We start from the raw sequence: 21,088 nt of genomic DNA on the forward strand, positions 1-21,088 counted from the left end.
TAATTCCGGAGTTCAAGTAACAGGCACATTTCAAAATCAACTGTTCAAAGGAGACTGTGTGAATTAGGCCTCCATGGTCGAATTGCTGCAAAGAAACCACTCCTAAAGGACACCAATAAGAAGAAGAGACTTACGTGGACCAAGAAACACGAGCAATGGACATTAGATCTGTGGAAATCTGTCCTTTGGTCAAATTTGAGATTTTTTGTTCCAACCGCCATGTCTTTGTGAGATGCAGAGTAGGTGAACAAATGATCTCTGCATATGCGGTTCCCACCGTGAAAAACATAGGAGGAGGTGTGAAGGTTTGGGGGTGAGTTTCTGGTGACATTCTCTGTGATTTATTTAGAATTCAAGGCACATTTAACCAGCATGGCTACCACAGCATTCTGCAGCGATATGCCATCCCATCTGGTTTGCACTTAGTGGGACTATCATTTGTTTTTCAACAGGACAATGACCCAAAACACACCTCCAGGCTGTGTAAGGGCTATTTGACCAAGAAGGAGCGTGATGGAGTGCTGCATCAGATGACCTGGCCTCCACAATCACCCAACCTCAACTAAATTGAGATAGTTTTGGATGAGTTGGACCGCAGAGTGAAGGAAAAGCAGCCAACAAGTGCTCAGCATATGTGGGAAATCCTTCAAGACTGTTGGAAAAGCTGGTTGACAGAATGTCAAGAGTGTGCAAAGCTGTCACCAAGGCAACGGGTGGCTATTTGAAGAATCTCAAATATAAAATATATTATGATTTGTTTAACACTTCTTGGGTTACTACATGATTCCATAAGTGGTATTTCATAGTGTTGATATCTTCACTATTATTCTACAATGTAGAAAGTAGTAAAAATAAAGAAAAACCTTTAATGAGTAGGTGTGTCCAAACCTTTGACTGGTACTGCATATACACATATTTTCTTCAATATATTTTCCTTTATTACTTTCTAACACTGCCACCCCTCCCTCAATTGAAGCAAACGAGTGAACAACAACGCTTAGGCCTCTACGACCAGCTTATACATACTATATATATTTTATGGACACAGTCTATTTTGCAATAGTTCCAGTTGAAGTCAGAAGTTTACGTACACTTACGTTGGAGTCATTAAAACTCGTTTTTCAACCACTCCACAAATATCTTGTTATCAAACTATAGTTTTGGCAAGTCGGTTAGGGCATCTACTCTGTGCATGACACAAGCAATCCTTCCAACAATTGTTTACAGACAGATTATTTCACTTATAATTCACTGTATCACAATTCCAGTGGGTCAGAAGTTTAAATATTGACTGCATTTAAACAGCTTGGAAAATTCCAGAAAATTATGTCATGGCTTCAGAAGCTTCTGATAGGCTAATTGACCTCATTTGAGTCAATTGGAGGTGTACCTGTGGCTGTATTTCAAGGCCTACCTTCAAACTCAGTGCCTCTTTGCTTGACATCATGGGAAAAGAAAAAGAAAAGAAAAAGAGAAAAAAAGAAAGAAAGAATTGTTGACCTCCACAAGTCTGGTTCATCATTGGAAGCAATTTCCAAACACCTGAAGGTACCATGTTCATCTGTACAAACAATAGTATGCAAGTATAAATACCATGGGACCACGCAGCCGTCATACCGCTCAGGAAGGAGATGCGTTCTGTCTCCTAGAGATGAACTTACTTTGGTGCGAAAAGTGCAAATAAATCCCAGAACAACAGCAAAGGACCTGGTGAAGATGCTGGAGGAAACGGGTACAAAAGTATCTATATCCACAGTAAAATGAGTTATATATCGACATAACCTGAAAGGCTGCTCAGCAAGGAAGAAGCCACTGCTCCAAAACCACTATAAAAACAGACTATGGTTTGCAACTGCACATGGGGACAAAGATCGTACTTTTTGGATAAATTATCTGGTCTGATGAAACAAAAATAGAACTGTTTGGCCATAATGATCATCGTTATGTTTGGAGGAAAAAGGGGAATGCTTGCAAAATGAAGAATACCATCCCAACCGTGAGGCACGGGGGTGGCAGCATCATGTTGTGGGGGTGCTTTGCTGCAGGAGGGACTGGTGCACTTCACAAAATTGATGGCATCATGAGGGAGGAAAATTATGTGGATATATTGAAGCAACATCTCAAGACATCAGTCAGGAAGTTAAAGCTTGGTCGCAAATGGGTCTTCCAAATGGACAATGACCCCAAGCATACTTCCAAAGTTGTGGCAAAATGGCTTAAGGTCAACAAAGTCAAGGTATTGGAGTGGCCATCACAGAGCCCTGACCTCAATCCTATTGAACATTTGTGGGCAGAACTGAAAAAGTGTGTGCGAGCAAGGAGGCCTATAAATCTGATTCAGTTACACCAGCTCTGTCAGGAGGAATGGGCCAAAATTCATCCAACTTATTGTGGGAAGTTTGTGGAAGGCTACCTGAAACTTTTGACCCAAGTTAAACAATTGAAAGGCAATGCTACCAAATACTAATTGAGTGTATGTAAACTATCTGACCCACTGGGAATGTGAGGAAAGAAATAAAAGCTGAAATAAATAATTCTCTCTACTATTATTCTGACATTTCACATTCTTAAAATAAAGTGGTGATCCTACCTGACCTAAAACAGGGACTTTTTACTAGGATTAAATGTCAGGAATTGTGAAAAACTGAGTTTTTGGCAATGGTGTATGTAAACTTCTGACTTCAATTGTATATTTTGTTTATTTCTACTCCTGTCCTTCCTCGACCCTCAACCTCTCCCATCTATATCTAATGTCCTTCCTCGACCCTCAACCTCTCCCATCTATATCTGATGTCCTTCCTCGACCCTCAACCTCTCCCATCTATATCTAATGTCCTTCCTCGACCCTCAACCTCTCCCATCTATATCTGATGTCCTTCCTCGACCCTCAACCTCTCCCATCTATATCTGATGTCCTTCCTCGACCCTCAACCTCTCCCATCTATATCTGATGTCCATCTGGTTTGATTTATATTTGCCATATCTTTCAAACTGTGCTCTTTCACAACAGTTCTTAACCCATAAACGTTTTACGGACACAGTATGTTTTACATTAGTTATCTTGTTATTGTTTGTTGTTATTCGTCCCAAACCTCAACTCCATTCAACCCCTCCCATCTATCTCTTAACACCATCCATATTTGCCATATGTTTGTCCTGTGATATTTCAGAAAAGTACTGAACCTTTCTATTCTCATTGTTTCTACAGATTGTAAATTGAAAATAAAACTTTTTGCAAAAAATATTATTATTTTATTGATCAATTGACTATGACTTTTCAGATCGCCCAGTAGAGCTATCTCCAGGGTTAGTGCTATCTCCAGGGTTAGTGCTATCTCCAGGGTTAGTGCTATCTCCAGGGTTAGTGCTATCTCCAGGGTTAGTGCTATCTCCAGGGTTAGTGCTATCTCCAGGGTTAGTGCTATCTCCAGGGTTAGTGCTATCTCCAGGGTTAGTGCTATCTCCAGGGTTAGTGCTATCTCCAGGGTTAGTGCTATCTCCAGGGTTAGTGCTATCTCCAGGGTTAGCTCCAGGTAAATATTGCAATTCTTCAGCCATTCCTGGATCTGTGACCAAAAACAAGTTACATACAGTATGGACAGTACCAAAACAAATGATCTAATGATTCTGCCTCTTCACAGCAAAACCTGCAGAGCTGGGAAGGTTGTATCCGCCATATAAATAATATTATGTTGGTTGCAAGAATTCTGCATAATAATTTAAATTGAAAAATGTGGAATCCGGCGTCGTTTTGCGTATCAGTTCATAGACCATGTGCCATAGAATCGGTACGTCAAAAATCTCTTTTGCAGTCTATATGGCACGCCTGTCCATTTTTTGGTCCTTAAATGAAACGGGCATACTTTCTTGAACCAATGAAGGTCTTTAATGCCGACAGACCGTTTCTTTACTTTTTTCTCCTTCCTCTTCCTCTTCCATTTTTTGCGGTAATGCTGTAATTAGTTGGTTGTAATTTTGGGTAAAGCAGACATTTCCATATGTTTTAGTTAGCTGCATGTATGACATAAATTCACCAGTCCTATGATATAATTCATGAAGATTCTACCTTTTTTGTAGTATATTTGAGTTTTAACACAATATTTGTTGTGTAATTTGTGCTGTCCTTTCTGGTGGATAAAATTGAAATTGCAACCAACGGCTTGTTTTAAAAATAGCAATATTTGTGAGATGACTTTCTTTTCAAATAACTGAAATTGAGAGGTTGTAATCTGAATAAAGGGAAAAGGCCATTCTTGAACATAGGATGAGACATTCTTACTAATTTGCTAGAGAACCCGTTTGGATTTAAGTATACCTTTTTTTATGACTGAAGCCTTTATTGCGAGGTGTAATGCTTTAATAGTTAATCATTTCTTTCCTCCACATTCATATTCATTATATAAATTAGCCCGTTTAATTTTGTCTAACTTGCCGTTCCAAATAAAACTGAATATTTTTTTTCTCAAATAATTTAAAATACTGTGCGCTAAGTGTAGGCAATACCATAAGAAAATATGGAAAGTGGGATATGACCAAAGAGTTAATCAGGGTGATTTTTCCACAAATAGACAGGTATACCTTTCCGTGGCTGCAAGATCTTTTCTATTTTTGTTAACTTTCTATTAAATGTATTGGAGTGAGATCAATTCTTTCTTTTGGGATATGTATACTGAGTATATCCACATCACCATCAGACCATTTTATTGGTATACTACACGATAGTGTAAAAGTTTTGAAAAAATTGTGAGCAAACACGTAATAAAGTACACTCCAGAGAGGTTAGATAAAGTGTCTAGATCCTCTATGAGGCTGTGGTGGGATCCAAATTGTGGATTGAAAAGAAAACATGAATCATCAGCTTACAATGACACCTTTGTTTTTAAGCCCTGGATTTCTAAATGAAAGCTTTACTTAAGCTCTTGGGAACCAAGAACATTTTAGTGTAATATAAATAGAGGGGAAAATTCAGAAAGGCTGCAGATTCACAGAGAGGAGTGAGTGATGTGCTGCTGCCCTCTGCACGCTGACAGTCCACAGAGGGGTTACTGGGCCTCCTCCCTCTGCATTACCGTTTACCACTTCCTCAACTCCACATCCAGACACAAAGCTGAGGGTCCTGGAGTTGGCCCAGGAAGCAGCATCCCTGCAGCCTCTCAGCAGAAACAGCTCTGTCAAACTCAGTTAGCCTACCCCCTCAGAGGAGGGCTGCCTCTGCCTGCCTTTCTCTCCATCCCGCAGCAACCGAGGAGCTTTTCACATCAAGCCATGCCTCAGGTCAGACGGCCCAGCCGTCAATCCACACAGCAGCAAAGGTAAACAGCCTGGCGCCTCACGAGCAGAGGTCTTCGTCAGTTTGATTACACAGTGAGTGTCTAGGGGGCGAGGACGGACGGGGGGAGCAGGGGAGGGCGACCCAGCCTCAGGACTGGGCAGCTTTATTAACGGAAGGTAATTGCATTGGAGCTGTGAGGTAGGCAGGCAGGCAGGCACGTCTTGGTAAGATCTTCGGGTGTCTCAAAACCCTCTAGGGTTGCTACTTACTCTCAAAATGAAGGCGACTATAAAGGAGTTGTGTTTTGCTAATAGCAGTAAACAAAAAGGAAACAAGTCATCTCCACATTGGAGAGGTCAAAGGGGTCGCCAGACTCTGTGCTGACTCAGAGCACGGGCATTCAACTGTATGACAGGCTTGCCTATGGGGGTGCCACCTCAGACAGCACGTTCACAACCTCCACCTCCCCAAGAGAGAATGAGTCGGCATCCTACCCAAAGGGTATGTACCACGTTCTCTCTCTCTCTCTCTCTCTCTCTCTCTCTCTCTCTCTCTCTCTCTCTCTCTCTCTCTCTCCCCCTCTCTCTCTCTCTCTTCATCCCTTTCACTATCTTTCTCTGTCAAATTGTTTACAAACTTCCACCTCAGATGAACCATTGTGCGATTCCTGCCATGAAAATACAACACATGCCTCCACTACTGTAATCTTATTACAGATGTTATTATACTTACGTTGGTGTGAAATCTGCTCCTTCTATGTGGTGTGTGTGTATGGTGTGCTATGATACATCTGGTGCTACTGTGGTAAATAAATATCAACAGAAAAAAATATTACAAAACAAATATCGATGGACAGAATCCGCCCTTTGCCGGCCCTGTCTTTTGGGAGGAATGATAAGAGACATGCCTTGTTTATCTGAGTCTCTGTACCTGGACCATCTCTGGGCCTCTCCACACACCACACACTGACAGACAACTGTGATAGCAGCCTTTTGTTCTGCTAAAAGGACAGGGAGGAGGAGAGGGACGTTTTACAGGGAAATGCAGCAAATTGTGCAAATTCAGGAAAAGCACGTGAGATGAGTTGATAGCGACATCAAGGACATCAAGCCTTCAGATGATCTTTGGCACAGTATTCGTTCCCACGTCCCACTCCTCAGCCAGTCTGCGATAAACATCTGGGCTCCCCATTATAGCAGTCATTTCAAAGAAGTGCCTGCTACCAGGCACAGGAGTTACGTCTATGATGCTACTGATGTTATTGGTGAAAAGCAACAAGAGGGCAACAATGGTACCATCTGCTAGAGAGGCATATTTTTGCAAGTTTCTTCTTTGGCTAAGAGCTTGTTAGAACAACCCAGAGCAATTATAGTACATACTGTCTTTTTGGGATGACATTACATGCCTTTTGGGGCCTCGCCGTAGTCCATTAAAATGATTTCTCTTATGTTCCTCCCTACTTTCCCCACCGTTCTCAGAAGATGACTCACAATGTGAGAATATTAGGGTTTGAATTGATGCATGTCTCAATGGTAGGCCGTTTTTGGTGTTTACCTGACTCCCAATTGTAACAGCAAAGCTTAAAAACAAACTATGTTATTTTCTATAAGAGACAGACAAGAGAATAAACATTTTTACCCCAGCCCCGCATACAGACAGTGTGTGTTGTGTGTGAACTGTGGGCAGCCCACTCTCCAGCCCTGGCTAGGATCATCCCCTACTGTCATAGTTCCCTTTCTCTGTTTGCCTCCATAATCCAGATTTAATCCTGGGATGAACACACAGCAAAGGCTCATGTGCAGAGACTCCCCCACACTTGCCTGATAGACACACTCGCCCGGTAACTCTCAATACACCCCAGTCCCCACTATCCTCATTTCCCATCTCAATATCCTCTTAAAATGATATTGGAGAGAGAACAGCTCTGTGTTGCAACATGTGTTTCCCTCACACTACTGTAATATAACTTTTATTGTGATACGTAAACTGACACAAAAAGCGAATTGAATAAATTGCCCATTGTTGTGTTTCCTCATCGAGTCGAGAACATCTGTGACAATATCCTTTGAGTAACTCCGACTCCCAAACACCAGACTAAAATTGATCTAACAAACTTTGCAGTGTTGGGTTGGACCAGTAGATTGCAGTCTTCAGGGTGTTGTCTGTTTGCCTCTGCCATTCTGACTACTGTGTGCTACAATAACAGGCCTGTAGTCTAATGGAGCAGACTATGAGACAGGGTTAGCTAGATGCTACCATGGTACATCTGGATAATGTTCCAGTGAGCTCAACCATCCAGACCCCACATCTCACTGAGCAGGACAGGGTCTGACGCTCCTCTGATTACCGTCCTCTCTCTGATTCGGCACTGAACCCTTTAACCTGCACACAATTCAGGGAGGAGTTGATTGAAAATAACAAACTCACTAATACTTGTTTTGTCTCTTTCACAACAAGACAAGCAAGAGCTGAATATGTCATCGCCAAGTAAAATAACAGTGTGTGTATCTGTTAAAATAAAAAGGTTAAAATAAATAAATAACATGCAGAAAGCTTCATCAACGAAATATTGTGCATGTGCGTTTCTCTCCAGACTAGAAACTATAATAGAATTTGTGTCTGCTGTGAGTGTGAATCTGAGCCTGCCCTTTGCTGAGGCGTAGTGTGTCTCCAGAGGCGATGGGGTGAGGCCATCTATGTGATGATTGGCCTTCCCTATTCTCGCCGCGTCTCTCCTGTGACTAACTGACGGGGTGTCATCTGCCATTCAAATGACAGCTCAGAACAGCACTATGTCTCGTCGGCCAGGAGACGTCAGTCTGTTCCATTGTGGCAGGGGACAGGGGCCTCGCTTGATGTGACAAGATTGGATTTCTCCGATAACAGGCTGCCGACATAGGGCTGATAACACGCTGCCGACATAGGGCTGATAACACGCTGCCGACATAGGGCTGATAACACGCTGCCGGCATAGGGCTGATAACACGCTGCCGACATAGGGCTGATAACACGCTGCCGACATAGGGCTGATAACACGCTGCCGACATAGGGCTGATAACACGCTGCCGACATAGGGCTGATAACACGCTGCCGACATAGGGCTGATAACACGCTGCCCGACATAGGGCTGATAACACGCTGCCGGCATAGGGCTGATAACACGCTGCCGACATAGGGCTGATAACACGCTGCCGACATAGGGCTGATAACACGCTGCCGACATAGGGCTGATAACACGCTGCCGGCATAGGGCTGATAACACGCTGCCGACATAGGGCTGATAACACGCTGCCGGCATAGGGCTGATAACACGCTGCCGGCATAGGGCTGATAACACGCTGCCGACATAGGGCTGATAACACGCTGCCGGCATAGGGCTGATAACACGCTGCCGACATAGGGCTGATAACACGCTGCCGGCATAGGGCTGATAACACGCTGCCGACATAGGGCTGATAACACGCTGCCGACATAGGGCTGATAACACGCTGCCGACATAGGGCTGATAACACGCTGCCGGCATAGGGCTGATAACACGCTGCCGGCATAGGGCTGATAACACGCTGCCGGCATAGGGCTGATAACACGCTGCCATAGGGCTGATAATAGCCGACATAGGGCTGATAACACGCTGCCGGCATAGGGCTGATAACACGCTGCCGACATAGGGCTGATAACACGCTGCCCGACATAGGGCTGATAACACGCTGCCGACATAGGGCTGATAACACGCTGCCGACATAGGGCTGATAACACGCTGCGGCATAGGGCTGATAACACGCTGCCGACATAGGGCTGATAACACGCTGCCGGCATAGGGCTGATAACACGCTGCCGGCATAGGGCTGATAACACGCTGCCGACATAGGGCTGATAACACGCTGCCGGCATAGGGCTGATAACACGCTGCCGGCATAGGGCTGATAACACGCTGCCGGCATAGGGCTGATAACACGCTGCCGACATAGGGCTGATAACACGCTGCCATAGGGACATAGGGCTGATAACACGCTGCCGACATAGGGCTGATAACACGCTGCCGGCATAGGGCTGATAACACGATGCCGACATAGGGCTGATAACACGCTGCCGACATAGGGCTGATAACACGCTGCCGGCATAGGGCTGCCGGCATAGGGCTGATAACACGCTGCCGGCATAGGGCTGATAACACGCTGCCGACATAGGGCTGATAACACGCTGCCGACATAGGGCTGATAACACGCTGCCGGCATAGGGCTGATAACACGCTGCCGACATAGGGCTGATAACACGCTGCCGACATAGGGCTGATAACACGCTGCCGGCATAGGGCTGATAACACGCTGCCGACATAGGGCTGATAACACGCTGCCGGCATAGGGCTGATAACACGCTGCCGACATAGGGCTGATAACACGCTGCCGACATAGGGCTGATAACACGCTGCCGACATAGGGCTGATAACACGCTGCCGACATAGGGCTGATAACACGCTGCCGACATAGGGCTGATAACACGCTGCCGGCATAGGGCTGATAACACGCTGCCGACATAGGGCTGATAACACGCTGCCGGCATAGGGCTGATAACACGCTGCCGACATAGGGCTGATAACACGCTGCCGGCATAGGGCTGATAACACGCTGCCGACATAGGGCTGATAACACGCTGCCGACATAGGGCTGATAACACGCTGCCGGCATAGGGCTGATAACACGCTGCCGGCATAGGGCTGATAACACGCTGCCGACATAGGGCTGATAACACGCTGCCGACATAGGGCTGATAACACGCTGCCGACATAGGGCTGATAACACGCTGCCGACATAGGGCTGATAACACGCTGCCGACATAGGGCTGATAACACGCTGCCGGCATAGGGCTGATAACACGCTGCCGACATAGGGCTGATAACACGCTGCCGACATAGGGCTGATAACACGCTGCCGACAATGACATGGTGACAATTGTTGATGATCTTACGTTGAATTCCAGGCTGCATCACATCCGGCCGTGATTGGGAGTCCCATAGGGCGGCGCACATTTGGTTCAGCGTTGTCCGGGCTTGGCCGGGGTAGGTCGTCATTGTAAATAAGAATTTGTTCTTAGCTGACTTGCCTAGTTAAATAAAGGCTAAATACAAAAACAAAAAATAAAAAGAATTCAATTTAACTGAAAACTCAAGCATTCATACACGCATGCATGCATAATAGACTACATACACACCTGTGCATAGATACACACGGACCTACACACACTTTATCCATCCATATGTTGCTTTGTATATTGCAATATTTTCTGAACAGTAAAATAAAACATGACAAATGAAAAAATAAATATGCAAGAGTACAGGATTTACCATCACGGTCAGGCTTATTCGATAGAGTGATGTTCCTGTCTCGACTTTAGGAAATCACACTGTAATACGTTAGAAAATAAACTGCAGACTAAATTGTATTGAGTGAATTATTGACAAGGTCTACAGCTAATAATTATGGCTCCAACAAGCACATTAAATCCAATGATCTATGAACTGTACAGAGATTTACAATTACAATATACATGTAGAGGTGTAGCCTGTGTGGTTGTCTGTAGTGGTCTGATTTACACACACCTACCAGATAGCCTAACTTCTCTATGTTATGTGGGTGTTGGGCGGGATTGGGAAAATTACACACTCACATACATGTATCATTGAATACCAAAAGAATAAAATAAAAAATTATAAAACAAACCAATGTCTCCAAGCCGTTCTCCCTTCCCTCTGTTTTCTACCTGTGAATCATCTAGCTTGAGAAAATAAAACCACACACACATTTACTTGGAGAGCCATCCACTCAAAGCCAGGTCCCTGAAGTGAAGTAGGCTGATCACATTCACATACAAGTGCTCCACAAGGAACAGCAGATAGATAATACATTTTAAACATGGCTGGAGAGAAGAGTACTATTTCACATACACTATAATCACACCAGCCTCCAAGGCAGCTTTTTCTCTGTTTTCCAATGCATTGGCAATGAGCAGGGAGAGGGAGCTTCAGCACACTGACATTTAGCACTGTCTGCCTGTCTCGCTGTTCGTCAGGGCTGCTGGCGCTGGCTGGGCAGAATGGCTATATACACCAGGCTTTCATCTCACCACACACATACAATCCTCTCAACTGCAGTGGCCGCTCTACAGAAATAGTTTTGTTTCAGTGTGAATGATGTGGGTAGTCCAAGGAAAAATGATTGGTTTGTTTATGATTGGTTTGTTATTTACAAGTACAACAAAATGGACTTTTAGCAAATGCAGCCATATTACATAATATATTGAATCAGTCAACCAAAAGAAAGGTAAAACAATAGGTCAACTCAGTGATGAAAACATTCATAAATGAATGAAAGCGATGATATAATGACTGAATGCAGACAATACATCTCTTTACATTTTTATTTGATCAACAACAACGAGGGGACACAGGAGACCTCAGCTGGGCTTTGTCATTATAGCCTAATAAAGACAGAAAGCCTTGGGCTCGTCTGGCACCACATGACCACCTTCAGCCGAGTAGGCAACATCCACTTTTCAGGGGAAAAGGTAGACAGCATGTGACACGGCTTCTGCTTCTGGACGTGCGCCTCGCTGTTTACATACAGTCCCAGTGAAACATATTGTATAGCAGCTAGCTATGGCACGTTTGCTAGCTGGCTCTCTGAAGTTGTTTCCAACCGGAATTGTGATACTCCATCTTAACTCCTCCTCCACATTTACATGACAGCGCAGAAGAGAACCTCCCCCGACAGTTTTTTTCCTCTCTCGTCATGACCAGAATATGGAGCATGTAGTTTCAGGCATTTCTTTCACGCCTGCTGCGTTAGGTTACCAGAGGACGGATTTAACCTGAAAAAAGCCCAATAGACCAATCAATGTGAGGGCCTAACAGAGATCCGGCTCCTCTGCTAACTAATCGAAAGAAGAGCGTCCTAATTACAGGCCACTCACTGCACAGTCTGCAGTGACAGAACAGAACAGAACAGGCTGCCCCGTGGTTCCCCTGAGCGACAATGTTCAATATTTCTGACATGGCAGCAGATGTGAAAACCTCTCAATTATACATGCGGCAGGATCCTCTGGGATCATGGTTAAATACCTCTCAACACAGGGATGAGATGCTCACAACCACATCATAGCCCTGTTGGTAGGGAGAGTGCTAGGAGGTAAATGGCAGGAACCGAGTGGCACTCTTCTATAACAGAAAAGCCAAGCAAACCTACACAGGGGACAACAACACAATCAATATATAGATATGTAGCAAGAAGTAGTATGAAGTTGGAAATAAACGAATATGTTTTATTTTCCTAAGATTAGGATTGGATGGATAGGCATCCACTGGACTGCCCGCTATTCAGGGAAGAAAGCTCTTCTGCAATGGTCAATCAGTTTGAGATCTCAGCCTCCAGTATTTATGCTGCAGTAGTTTATGTGTCGCGGGGCTAGGGTCAGTTTGTTATATCTGGAGTACTTCTCCTGTCCTATTCGGTGTCCTGTGTGAATTTAAGTGTGCTCTCTCTAATTCTCTCTTTCTCTCTTTCTTTCTCTCTCTCGGAGGACCTGAGCCCTAGGACCATGCCTCATGACTACCTGACATGATGACTCCTTGCTGTCCCCAGTCCACCTGGCCGTGCTGCTGCTCCAGTTTCAACTGTTCTGCCTTATTATTATTGGACCATGCTGGTCATTTATGAACATTTGAACATCTTGGCCATGTTCTGTTATAATCTCCACCCGGCACAGCCAGAAGAGGACTGGCCACCCCTCATAGCCTGGTTCCTCTCTAGGTTTCTTCCTAGGTTTTGGCCTTTCTAGGGAGTTTTTCCTAGCCACCGCGCTTCTACACCTGCATTGCTTGCTGTTTGGGGTTTTAGGCTGGGTTTCTGTACAGCACTTTGAGATATCAGCTGATGTACGAAGGGCTATATAAATACATTTGATTTGATTTGATTTGATTTGATAGATAACAGCCTGAATTGTTTTGTACTTGAACAGCAATATCTACAGAAAACACATCACCAAAATCGAATATTCTGCTTTATCCGATTGCAATCGTTGTCTGAATGCGTACCTGTGCAAGTGTGTGCAGCTTCGGTTGTGTGTTTGCTTATGTGTGTGTCCTTTAAACTGCCTCCTTTAAACAAATCACAGAAAGGTTCTCCTAAAATGGAATTAGTTTTGTGAGGGGGAGTGATTGGAGTGAGCTTTTCTAGTAGTCAAGCTGAATTTCGTAGTCAGCTCCCATGGCTGGTGTGGTAAAAAAAAGACATCTGCCATCTGAGTCAATGTAGGACACCACAAAGTGTGGTAGTATTTAGCTAGCTTGTCTGAAGAAGAAAAGTGCGTAAGTCAGACACACTACCAATACCATTGTGTTTGGCTTTGCCCATTTTCAATTACTTGTGAAGCTGCTATCCCATTCCATGATCTATCCACAACATCATTATCTCACTCTGCTACTTACAATATGTTTACCCTTCCTGATGAATTCAATTACATCTTTTCAGAGGAAATGACTGTGGGGGTGGCCCTGCCTGGCTGAGGTCAACGTTGGCTGTGAATACTAAAACTACTCCTCCAAACACATTACACAGGCTATTACCTGTTGCCTTCCACACGGTGCTACCCAGTCGAGCTAGGGCCTCTGTGCCGGCCCAGATGAAGTGCTTTCTAGATGGGATCTGGCATTCAGAACAGGGGGAAGAGAGCTGGAGCTATCCCTGGGCTTAATTGTTTCAGAGAGCCAGCTCCTCTGCAGCCCAAGCACACGCCACTCCTGATTAGAAAGGTGTGTACGCAGCCTGGCAGAGCGTGAACACTGGGGTGGGGGACTGGGGGAGGGGCTCACCACACTGACTGTTTTTTTTTGTGGGACAAGGATTGTAGGATTGATAAGGCAAAAGGCCCAAGGGACGGCAGCTAAAAGCTCAGCCCACTCTGCTCTGCCTTGACAAGGTAGCACCAGGCAGCACTCTATTCAGCTGAGAGATGGAGGTCAGAGGTCAAATGGAGGTGGACACGAGAGGCAGAGATGGAGGGAGAATCCACTTAATCTACATTGCCACTGATGTTGGCGAGTCACGTTTTTTCAATCCCTGACCCTCTCTTAACCGCTTCTTGCCTCGACCCTCTCTGTTGAGAGTGATATATCATAAAAGGATTGGCTGTGAGTGATGGGATCCGCCTCTGAAGAGATTTCTTATTTCCGTCGCTGCACGCATGGTCCGGGTGAAATGGGCTGCGGTCGGTGTGAACCCTCTAAATGTGCTTCACCCCACTGGAGATTACCAGGAGAGTGACGAGAGGAACCATCACGATCTGAAAACAGATGATAAGTCCTCCTGAAGAACCTGCTCATCAAATCCTTATCTATCACCAAAGAGCCATACCCAGGGCCACTTAGAGTGAAGCAATGGTAAACAGCCATGAAAGGTCCCATGCTTTTCTCTCGGCTAAGGTTTTGACGACTAAAGCAACCCCTTATTTATACCAGAACAACGGAATTAATTCTACATTGAGTACATACAGCAACAAAATGTCAAATAGAGAGAATCATTGCAGAGTCAAATAAAATGTAAATGAATTCAGAGATGATTTTAAAAGAGATATTTACAGAATAGTATCCACAAAAATATAAACCTTTTAAACCACATTTAAAAAGATGATGCCGGACATTACAACGCACGTGACATACTGTAAGAGCAGAAAGCCTTATCAGATGGAGAGCTGACAAATGGCAGCATAAAGCCAGGCTGTATGCTGCACCTGGGAGGCCGAGAGAGGCAGAGAGGCAGAGAGGCAGAGAGGCAGAGCAGCAGGGAACGGCACTGTCAGGCGCCAAGCCCGGAAAAGGGGTCATTCTGGCATAATGACTCTCATTTACAATTGACAAGCTGAAGGAAAGCGAAACTAATTATGACAGCGTGCAGATGCTGAATGGCCCTTGATGAAGTTAATCACCAGTAATCCAGAAAACAGGTGTTGAACATTTTCTATCCCCTCCTCTGAAATTACAGGATGATCAGAATTCAAGAACGTGCAGTATAATTGAATGGGACGTCTGCAGGCCTGCATGTGTGCCACCCCCTCCCACCACCTTCCTAAAAACGCTGTGAGGAAACAATTACTCCGGATCACCATGAATGACAGGCTTTCTCTCCTCACTCAAAAATGAGGTGGGGGTGTCACTCATTAATCTCTAAATTGATGGTGGCTTTATAAAAATGTTTTAGGCTATAGACTGAATGACGGCATGCTATCGATTAAGAGTACATCAACTTACATACGCTTGTAATTCTACTGAGAAATGGTCAATATTTTATTTTCTATGTTGTCTACAGTACATCTATCTGAAAGTGGAACTAGCTACCCCACACCCTGTCTCAATATCAAGCTCCCACAAAACTTGGGGAGGATAACTGTGTCCCCAAGAGCAAAAATAAAATATGGACTTTTAGTGAAAACCTCTGTCGTGCAATTTAAATTGATTTGCAATCCTTAGAGTAATAAGTACCTGTTTCCAGACATATTCCAGCCCCTGAACCCCCATCTAGCACAAACCATGGGTAATAATCCTCCATTCTTCCACAACAAGGCTCTGTTGAATGGCTCATTATTCTAATCATAGACTTTCATCTTTAGTACAATATTCAAACCAACAGTGGCGTGTCAAGGAGAGCTCCATCAACCAGGAGGGGCTTGTAATTGATTTAATGAGCTGCAGGATACATAAAACATCCCCAAACTCAATCTCCTACAACCCACCCCGCACATGTTAGAACATTCAGATAATGTGGGACGCTGTACAGAGATAATGGGCTCCGAATTACTATGAAAACATTGGAAACACAAACTACCACACACAAACCCAGATATCCAAACAAAGAAAGGGAAATCGTTTGTCTGTGTGTGTGTGTGTGTGTGTGTGTGTGTGTGTGTGTGTGTGTGTGTGTGTGTGTGTGTGTGTGTGTGTGTGTGTGTGTGTGTGTGTGTGTGTGTGTGTGTGTGTGTGTGTGTGTGTGTGTGTGTGTGTGCGTGTGTGTGCGTGCGTACGTGCGTATTGTAGAGAGCATGAATAGCATGCATGATAGCCGCTCTTTAAAGACAAAGGAGAAAGGTGAAAGGTCAGACCTTAAAATAGCTTAAGATAGATGGTGATCACTGAGCAGTAATTACCCTGTCAAGATGAATACCATTCCATTGTATTTCAAGGTGTTAAGCAATTTGTCTCTAGCCAAAGCTTTGAATCCAGGCTGACATCAGCCATACAAAGAAAGGTGAAGCAAGGCTTTGGTTTTCTGCTCCGTGAAAGTCTCATGCATTAAAAACATTGCTCAAGTTTACACAGAAAAAAACACCACAAGGACCCATTTACACCGCTGAATGTTATCTTTACATATCTTCAGCCTTGAATCCCTAATGGAAACTATCAAAGGTACTTTGCTCAAATAAAATACTGTGTGCATTTTGTTCCTTCTTCCAGGAGTGTTCAGCGGTGAGCGAGCGATGCTGGTCAGCTGGTGTGTTTACGGGGAGGCTGTTGTAATTCTTTAAGCAGTCAGCAATTAATTGATCTCATACTAAGCACCATGGGCTGTCACGACACAGAGAAGTTGTTGTTTACTTGACGCTCCGTCGTTAGGCCTAAATAATGCAGTCATAATAATGACTCAACATATGACATAAACAGTTATGCCTGGTGTCAGCTGACAGCTACTGTAACTTCATATCATGTCTTTAACTGTTATGTTGGTCATGTAATTGGTCAGCTGAATCGGTCAACCAAATCAATGGCTTGTAAAGTCAGTTGTCATAATTTGACACCAGGAGTGAAGAGTTTTCAAAAATTAAATCTAGTTATATAAGTATTTATTGGTATGTCATCATCTGTGAATAAAGGAAACGTACACAACACATTATGCCGATGAGAAATCAGTGTATGACATTGAAATACCCCTTGAACATATTGGTCTACTGTACCGGATGACTGCAATAGAGAGAAGAGTGGGAAAGCTGTTGACGCAGCCTGTCGGTCTGTTTATACACTCTCACAGTTCCTACTCTATACGCAATACTCTAAGCTCCTTAGACAAATAGCTAATGGTTTCACACAAAGGGGAATTTACAATTCATAGGGTCTTATTCATAAAGTATTTGATGGGATCTCTGTGTGGAGAGCCTGAACAGTGCATGGCATGAGTTATTTACATGGAATTATGGATACAGAATAAATTGCATGTCTCATGATGCATAGACTGGCTCAGATGACGTTCATGGCAGTGTCCAGTATCGATCCAGTTTCTATGAAAAATAAACGACGACTGAAAAACTAAACTCATAGATCTGCAGGTGAAAACAAACAGGTTAAATATTCACTTGCTCAGAGGCTAAATGAAAAAATAATGTGGTTTCTCATAATCATAGGGATGACTATTGTGGAGAGAAAATAGTAGACTAGCCTAAACTGGTTTAGGACATTTAAAAGTCACATAATTGAAGAAAGATTGGGATATTGTTTACAGACTACAAAGAAGTAGTGACATGGCTTTATAAAATTGTGTGGACAGAACATAAATAAGTGAGACCATTGCACCTAAAAAAAGATATATATATATTTGTTTTAAAGACAGTTGCACTGTGCAATGGGTGGAGGCGCTTCCCGCTGTAGCACTCAACTGTGTCAAACAGCTCGGTCAGTAATCTTCATCTTCCTGAGGATTAGACTCCTATTCACCGTCTGCCACATGGACCATCTCACACAAACGGTAAAGGTCTGCTCACCCCGGTGTTGCGTAAAATGTTGTTCTAGGCTACTCCTAATTGTATGCTATATTATTGAATAGGACTTTTCATTGATGTTTCTTAACCAGAAAGGCAGTATTGTATGCCATAATTATTATATTCCATTACAGTTGTCCTTTGAATCCGGTTGTCAAAAACTGATAGAGAGTACAAAGTAGACTCCAAAAAAGTTTTTTTTACAAACCCCTTGCCCATTTTAATGAATCAAGCAATATGATCAGTAACTATGTTAATTGAGAGTGTATGTTATGTTTGTTGCAATATTTACATTTGTATTCCATATATTTACAGCATAAATGTATTTATTAACTAAGGGCATGCTTAACTTTTGTTCCATGAGTTTATTATGACTAAGTAGAGCTCTAGCTTGATTAAATGTATATGATGATGCAAACACACTCAGTGAAACATTTTTGAATATTACATCATGTTTTAAAGGAATTAAGTAAGAAACTTAAGTCCCTGTGACGTTTTCTTTCTGCTTCCAAGTACTAAGGGCTTTTGGGAGATTTTACTTTATTGTAGACAGACTGGGATGCATGCGGGGATATCAGGGACAGAATACAGATCCTTGTCCTTAATGGACTTATGCATATAAACATAGATCTATACTAAGAGCACAAACACACTTGTAGATCTGGTGCCAGGAACAGTTGATACCGTACGCAGAGCCGTAGGGGCTGATCTCGCAAATAGTCTACTATCGTAGCAGACTGACATTAAAACATAGTCATTTTCCCCAGAACTCCAGTAGGACTGAATCTATTTCTTACCTTGCCCATGTATGCTTGTCACCGCAGCAGCGAGAACCAACACCGTAAAGATGACGTGTAATTGGTCGTCTCTTCTTATACACATGTCTACTGAAGTCGAAGTCGCTCTCTGCTCACAGAATACGTCCTTGTATTAAATACTTTCCAGAGCAAAATAAGCAAACGGATAAATAAAATGTCCGTGAGGTCTGTGAAACACAGAGAAAAGCCGTGCTGCTTTTGCACTTATTTAGCAAGTCGAGCAATAAGTAGATCTGACAACAATCAACTGAAACGCAGAGCCCGTTTAATTGTAACGCTCAGTAAACGGATTCCTGGCTCTCTGTGCTGTCAGCACCGTCAAGACAGCTAATACGGTGCTGACGCTTCAGCACCATGGACAGCTCCTAGCGTCAGCAAACGGTACAACTTCCGCCCCGGGGAAAAGTTACTACTCCGTATAGGACTGTGCATTTCAAATGCGCAACAAATCACATGCCTTTTTTGTGGTTAGATATTTCAACTTTTTCAATGACTCTGGCATGTATGCATGCATGTTATTGCTATATTTTTAAGAACTCGATGATAAGCATACATCAAAACTAAAAAAGTGAGCAATAGCTACATTTCAGTGTTTGTTGTAATTTATATCAGTTACTGTTAACAACAAGGGAAAAGTGTTTTATATAACTCACATAACAACGTATTTTCTGTCATCATGCATTCACTGAATACTAAAAAGGGCAACCAACAGTATAGGGAAGTTCATCAATTGTGTAGAATAATCATTAATTATAAAGTATTGTTGGTGGTTAAACCCCTGTAGCCTCTTGTCTTGATGGACAGTAGCAATAATGAAATAGTGAGGACATTCTGCATTATAAATCAACTTGCCTGAGCCTCATGTACACTGTGGTAGTGAAGTAGTCGTATCTCCTTGTACAATAATTCACTAGGTACCTCTTTTCATGCTCCTATGGTGAGATGGGTTTATTTTCCATGTGTGTCTGTTAAATGCACCTCTAGCCTGACTCTGGTTCACAAGCTGAATCATGGGAATCTCACCTTGATGGTATTGAGCTATGACACCACATGGATTGCATCAATACAATGCATATGATGTACTCACTTAGCCTCAGTGCTCCCACCTAAAGTATTAGTAACCATGTGCCTGCGCATAAAGTAGTGCAGGGACGGAAATGGTGTGCATACCGTTACAGGTCCATCATGCAGGAGACCATTCACAAGAACAAAGAAACGGAGAGGAAGACAAGACTGGGAAGCAGGAACTATAGGATAACAGGGAGCAAACAGGACCCATCGTATCTAATGTACCAGGAATGCAAGTTATTGTTATTTCAGCATCATGCCTAACTGGAGACATATTAAACCAAATTAAGACATAATGTACATGGAGCTACATGTTTTCCCTCTTCCTGGTAGCTGCTCCACAGCCATTTGTCTTAGACATTCCAGTCATCCTCTTGATAAGTGAAGGTGTGGTGTGTCATGATGACTAGGCAGCGCCTGCCTACACCGTCACTCCTCTAGAAGGGATATCTCCACTCACTAAGAACTCACTGGCTAGGACTCTCTGCTGGGACTTATGTTTATTTCATTTCCTGTGGCTGTGTGACGGTAATGTATGTAAATGGGATGTTATGGTCATCTCAGAGACACCCCTCCGTTGCTTTCTCTAGCTCTTTTTTTACTCTCTGCGTTTCTTTTTCTGTCTCTCTCCCCCTGTCTCTCTCTCACTCTCTCTCTCACCCACCCCCTTTCTCATGGCTGAGTCAGGCCTTGGTTTGGAATAAATGTGTCCCTCTGTCAGTGAAGCTCACTGGCCCAGTTAAGCAGCCCAGAGGTCTTGCTTGGAGCCAGAAGTTTGCATCCAAGCCTTAATTTAGTTAATGGGCAGGAGGCCCGGACAGCTAATGAAAACCGAGCCCGTGAAATGAAATGGCCAATGTCTAGAGGTAATGAGCCGCACATCAGTGGCATGCTGCTACAAGCATTAAGGTAATATTCGATGGCATGATGTTTTAAAAGCATCTTGAGCTCACTTCTCGCATTGGTAGTAAGGGCTTACCAATGATATGTATTAACCCTGGATAACTGACAGGGTGGTGTTGTTTTGAAGCCACCAAGCAGCCATATTGGTACTCCACCATTGTAAAAAATATATATATATTTTGGAAGCTATGGAAATGCATTTATTAATGTCGACATTAATATTTGACAACTTTAT

General features: G+C 43.5%; 1 protein-coding gene across 5 annotated transcripts in view; it reads right to left on the reverse strand.

The window, feature by feature from the left end:
- LOC115135716 (seizure protein 6 homolog) overlaps positions 1-19,188 on the reverse strand; it is a 242,173-nt gene extending 222,985 nt beyond the window's left edge. For all 5 annotated transcript variants that reach the window (XR_003864518.2, XM_029670721.2, XM_029670717.2 and 2 more), the window contains exon 1: positions 18,862-19,188. Coding sequence is in view for 4 of the 5 variants with exons in the window: in XM_029670721.2 (XP_029526581.1) it covers positions 18,862-18,946 (85 nt within the window). In the remaining variant the exon portion in view is untranslated. The remainder of the gene's footprint in view (positions 1-18,861) is intronic.
- Between the last annotated feature and the right edge of the window lie 1,900 nt (positions 19,189-21,088).

The sequence above is a fragment of the Oncorhynchus nerka genome, linkage group LG10 (assembly GCF_034236695.1).
Source record: "Oncorhynchus nerka isolate Pitt River linkage group LG10, Oner_Uvic_2.0, whole genome shotgun sequence".
Taxonomy (NCBI): domain Eukaryota; kingdom Metazoa; phylum Chordata; class Actinopteri; order Salmoniformes; family Salmonidae; genus Oncorhynchus; species Oncorhynchus nerka.